Here is a 4,527-nt window from a genome sequence, read left to right as displayed (position 1 = left end):
AAAATTACAAGCCGGCGACTTCAGCGGGTGAGGGGATCGTGTGGTGATAATAAAGATGTTTGCAGGCGATGCTGAGGGATGCTTGCGTGGACATGAAGTATGCTTCTAGAGATGTCGGGATACTTTAGGAGATTGGCAGCAGGAATTGGCGGAAGATGCTGTGAGAGGATGCTTCAGTGCTGCGGGAAGGATTGTAACCTACACAACCGCGATAGTAGTAGTAGCATTGCTGCAGCAGCCAGCTAGTAGCATGCAGGCCCGCAAACATCAGCGAGGCATAGTTAGAGAGGAGAGTACAACCCCCCACGGTACTGCAGTAGCAGCCCAGCATAGCAGCAGCAACATCAGCCAGACAGCAACAGCATCAGTAGCCAGTACTAGCAGTAGCAGCCGTTGTGGTAATAGACAGGCTACGTGCCACAGCTGTCTCCTCCTCCTCGCCTCCTACACGCTCGGCAGCGCTTCACCTGCGCTCACGTTGCCACGTATAATTGGGAGATGATTTCAGTTGACGGAGCGTCACCGCGCTGGTTTTCCTTCCGCAAACTCGCTCGGCGACCGCGTATCTATTTTTTTGGTCGAATAATGCGCGCGCCATATGCGAGAGCGAGACTAAGCTGGCTATGCGCATACGTAATGCGCTGTGCTGTTTGCAACGTATAGAAGCAGAGAGCGGATAGAGTCCATAAGCATGCAACGCCCACGCAGCGCGCGGTGTTTGTCAGTTGTTAGCAAGGGGCATGTAACGCATGCTATCATACTCGCCTAATACACGCCCTCCGCCCGTGTGGTGCGTTTCCATTCATCGACCAGTTATAATTGTCGTAACTCTCTCATATGTCACTCTTTATTCGTTGACTGGTTTATTTGCTTTTTCTTCATTTATTCATGTCTGTTATTATTTATTTATTTATTTAGTTATTTGCTGTTCATATATTATACTATATATTTATTTAGTATATCTATAATGAACAACACAATAATAATAAATAAAAAATCAATAAAAATAAAATAAATATATGTATATATATTCAAATGTTAGCCCGCCATTACAAGCGCCTTAGAATACTATACATTTACAATGATGCGTTGCCGCTGAGTCTATTAAATTTACACTACGGCGCGGCGTCCACGCCAATACAGAAGCGCTGTACTGTACTAATCCAGTGACCACCAACCCTCCACCATCTGATTGACCACTATCTTCTTACTGACCGGTGTCTGCCAACTATCTCACCGATCTCCCACCGACCACTGACTGACCGCTGTCTGTGTGCGCGTGCTGTTGCAGGACATCAGAAAGGTAGGCCGTTGTTGAAGACCTTCCAGGGAGAGGTGGACGCGCTGTCGAAGAGAAGCAAGTCCGCCGAGGCCGCCTTCCTCTCCGTCTACAAGAAGCTCATCGACACGCCAGGTAGGGCTTCCCGATTCACTCTCCTCGGCAGCAGACGCGCCGCGAGCAGCAGCGACGGCGGTCGTGTCGTGACACTCCGTCTCTCATCATCGCTGCGGCACAGCGCGCGTGCGCTGGGCTGGGCCGACGACGTCGTATTGTGGTTTGATTCAGCAGTGTTCGACCTCATTGCAGCATCACAGTCCGAGGCCTTGTTGGGGGGACTAGGTGCTGGCGGTTAGCTGTTGTTGACGGTCTATGCTACGCGTTCTCTGCCATTGCTGGCCGGGGACGGTTTCGCGTGCGCAATTTGTGCATGTTCAATTACATTCGTGTATCCACAATCGGTCGCAAGGGAAAAAAAAATCGAAACGTAGGCGGCGAAGTAATAAGCCATAGCGAAATAAACTTCGCTGTCCATGCAGCGTGTGCTTCTAGGAATGGTGGGGGGGATGGTGGGGTGAGGGTGATACAGAAGGAAACGTAGCCAATCTAGGCACTGGGTGCGGTGAATGCGTTGTGTGGCTGTGTGTGTTGTGCGTGCGTGCGTTGCGTGCGCCTGCGTTGCGCTGCGTGCGTTGCGATGCTGCGCTCGCGTGTCTGTGCCGTGCCGTGCGTGGCCGTGCCGTGAGGGTTGCGGTTGTGTGCGTGCGTGTGTGGAGGCGGAGGACGCGTTACAGATATTTATCCTCAGTATGATATGCAAGCAACTCGGCAATGTTCTTTTCGCGACGTGATTTCTTTATGGTATGGCTGCTGACGCCGGAGGACAGCGGCGTCAATGTGTTTTACCTATGTAAGGTGACAGCGTGTCAATGTGCTTTACCTTTTTTTTCTTTTTTTTATAAGGTGATACAGGTGTCAATGTGTTTCTCTACCTATGTAAGGCGAGACAGCCGTGGTAAATGCGTTTACTTATATAAACGGTGATACAGGTGTCAATGTGTTTTACCTATTGTAATGGTGATACAGGTGCAATGCGTTTACCTTATTGTAACGGTGATACATAGTGTCAATGCGTTTCCTATGTAAGTGATACAGGTGTCAATGCGTTAACCTATGTAAGAGTGATACAGGGCGTGTCAATGTGTTTACCATATACAAGGTGATACATGTGTCAATGCGACCATATACAAAGCGTGATACAGGGGATCGCAATGCGTTTACCTATGTAAGGTTGATACAGGTGTCAATTGCGTTTACGCCTATTAGTGAACAGGTGTCAATGCCGCTTTAACCTACTGTAAGAGGCGAGAACAGGTGTAACAGGACCGTCTTTACCTTATATTAAGGTGATACATGTGTCAATTCGTTACCTATGTAAAGCGTGATACACGGTGTCATATTGTGTTTACCTCATGTAAAGGTGATACAGGTGTAAATGTTGTTTACCTATGTAAGGTGATTACAGGTGTTCAATGCTGTTTACCTATGTAAGGTGATACATGGTGTCATGCGATTTAACGATATAAGGTGATACAGGGTGTCAATGTGTTTTACCTATGTAAGGCTGATTACAGGTGTCCATGTGTTTACCTATGTCAAGGTGATACTCAGGTGTCAATGCGTTTACTCTATATAAGGTGATACAGGCGTCTCTGTCAATTCGTTTACCTATGTAAGGTGATAAGGTGTCAATGCGTTTACCTATATAAGGTGATACAGGTGTCAATGTTGTTTACCTATGCTAACGGTGATACAGCTGTCAATGGTTTACCTAATATAATGCGTGCATTACAGGGTGTCAATGTGTTTACCTATGGTAAGGTGCAGTACAGGTGGATTCAATGCGTGCATTTACCTATATAGCGCTGATACAGGGGTGTCATGCTGTTTACCTTATAAGGTTGATACACGGTGTCAATGCGTTTACCTATGTAAGGTGCATTACAGGTGGCTGTCAATGCCGTTTACCTATATAGTGGATACAGGTGTCAAATGCGTTTACCTATATATAGTGATACAGGTGTCAATGCCGTTTACTTATGGTAAGCGTGATACAGTTGTCAATGCGTTACCTATGTAAGGTTGATACAGCCCGTGTCAATGGCCGTTTTACCTATATAAGCGTGATAGCAGGCTGCTCAATGTGTTTAAGCCTTATTAAGGTCTGATTACAGCGTCAGGGTTCTCCCAGATGGAAATTCAAAACAGGGGGGAGGGGAGGGGTAGGGCGGGCGGAAGGGGGAGGGGCGGAAACTAGGGGTGTTACGCGGGCGTGTATCTTTTACCGTACGACTAATTAATGGCGTAAAATCGCCACACACCATAGACGGGTATTTGGCGGTTCTTGTATATTAAGATAGCCGGAGTCGGTGTTACATGTTAGTGACAGGTTAACTGATGCATGTCAGGCTTAATTGCATTACTGTATGGCAGTGCATGCGTGATACAGGTAAAGATACACGCGTCGGACTGTCCTAGCTCGAACAGGCAATTCTTGAGCGACTCGATTCCGGCGCTGCCAAACTTTTATTGTGGGTAGGAATTTCCACTAACGGCGGAGGTTAATTTAAACGGGGCGCACACGATTCAAACGGGGGGCCGAGATTTTCCAAACGCGGGCGGACGACCGCGCCCCGTTGCGCAACGTGGGTGAACCCTGCAGCCCGGCTGTAAATGGCGTTTACTATGTTAGCGTGATACAGCGTGTCAATGCAGTTTAACCTATGTAAGGTGATAAGGTGTCAATGCGTATTACCTAGACGTGATGCGCCGCCATGATGCCAAGACGAGCCCGAGGGATTGATCACTTTGTCGTCCTCCAATCACAGGCCTACGCGCACCTCCTTTGAAAATTTTTAGTACGGTGGGGACCCATACACGTACCAAATCGCCCGATCTCATGGAACTACGGGCATTCTGCCCAGGCTTTAGAACTGGTTTCCTACCGATAGAGTTTGCGCACAAAACGCAAAATAACACCGCCGTTTTAGCGCACTGCACCACGTTACTGTTGGCATTTTTCTCATCTCCGGTAATCAGAATAAGCCCCGCCTTCTCGCGTTGATGCATGTAATGCTGGGCGCGTCACCGACGCTGACCAGTTCCTATACGGACTGTGGTTTACTCTTCGTAAATAATGAAATGCCGGCGATGCTACACTGGTACCCGTTCGGCCTCCTTCACTCCGG

The 4,527-nt window shown here is 48.2% G+C and overlaps 1 protein-coding gene across 1 annotated transcript in view; it reads left to right on the top strand.

The window, feature by feature from the left end:
• Positions 1 to 1,414, top strand: part of LOC106818578 (protein CASP-like) — a gene marked incomplete at both ends in the record, with an annotated part of 9,660 nt that extends 8,246 nt beyond the window's left edge. Inside the window, one exon of the mRNA XM_014823275.1 lies at positions 1,292 to 1,414. Coding sequence (XP_014678761.1) covers positions 1,292 to 1,414 — 123 coding nt within the window. The remainder of the gene's footprint in view (positions 1 to 1,291) is intronic.
• Between the last annotated feature and the right edge of the window lie 3,113 nt (positions 1,415 to 4,527).

Source organism: Priapulus caudatus, unplaced genomic scaffold (genome assembly GCF_000485595.1).
Source record: "Priapulus caudatus unplaced genomic scaffold, Priapulus_caudatus-5.0.1 Scaffold2353, whole genome shotgun sequence".
Classification (NCBI taxonomy): domain Eukaryota; kingdom Metazoa; phylum Priapulida; class Priapulimorpha; order Priapulimorphida; family Priapulidae; genus Priapulus; species Priapulus caudatus.
The sequence above is the reverse complement of the archived record's forward strand: the minus strand, read 5'-3'. Positions and strand labels throughout refer to the sequence as shown.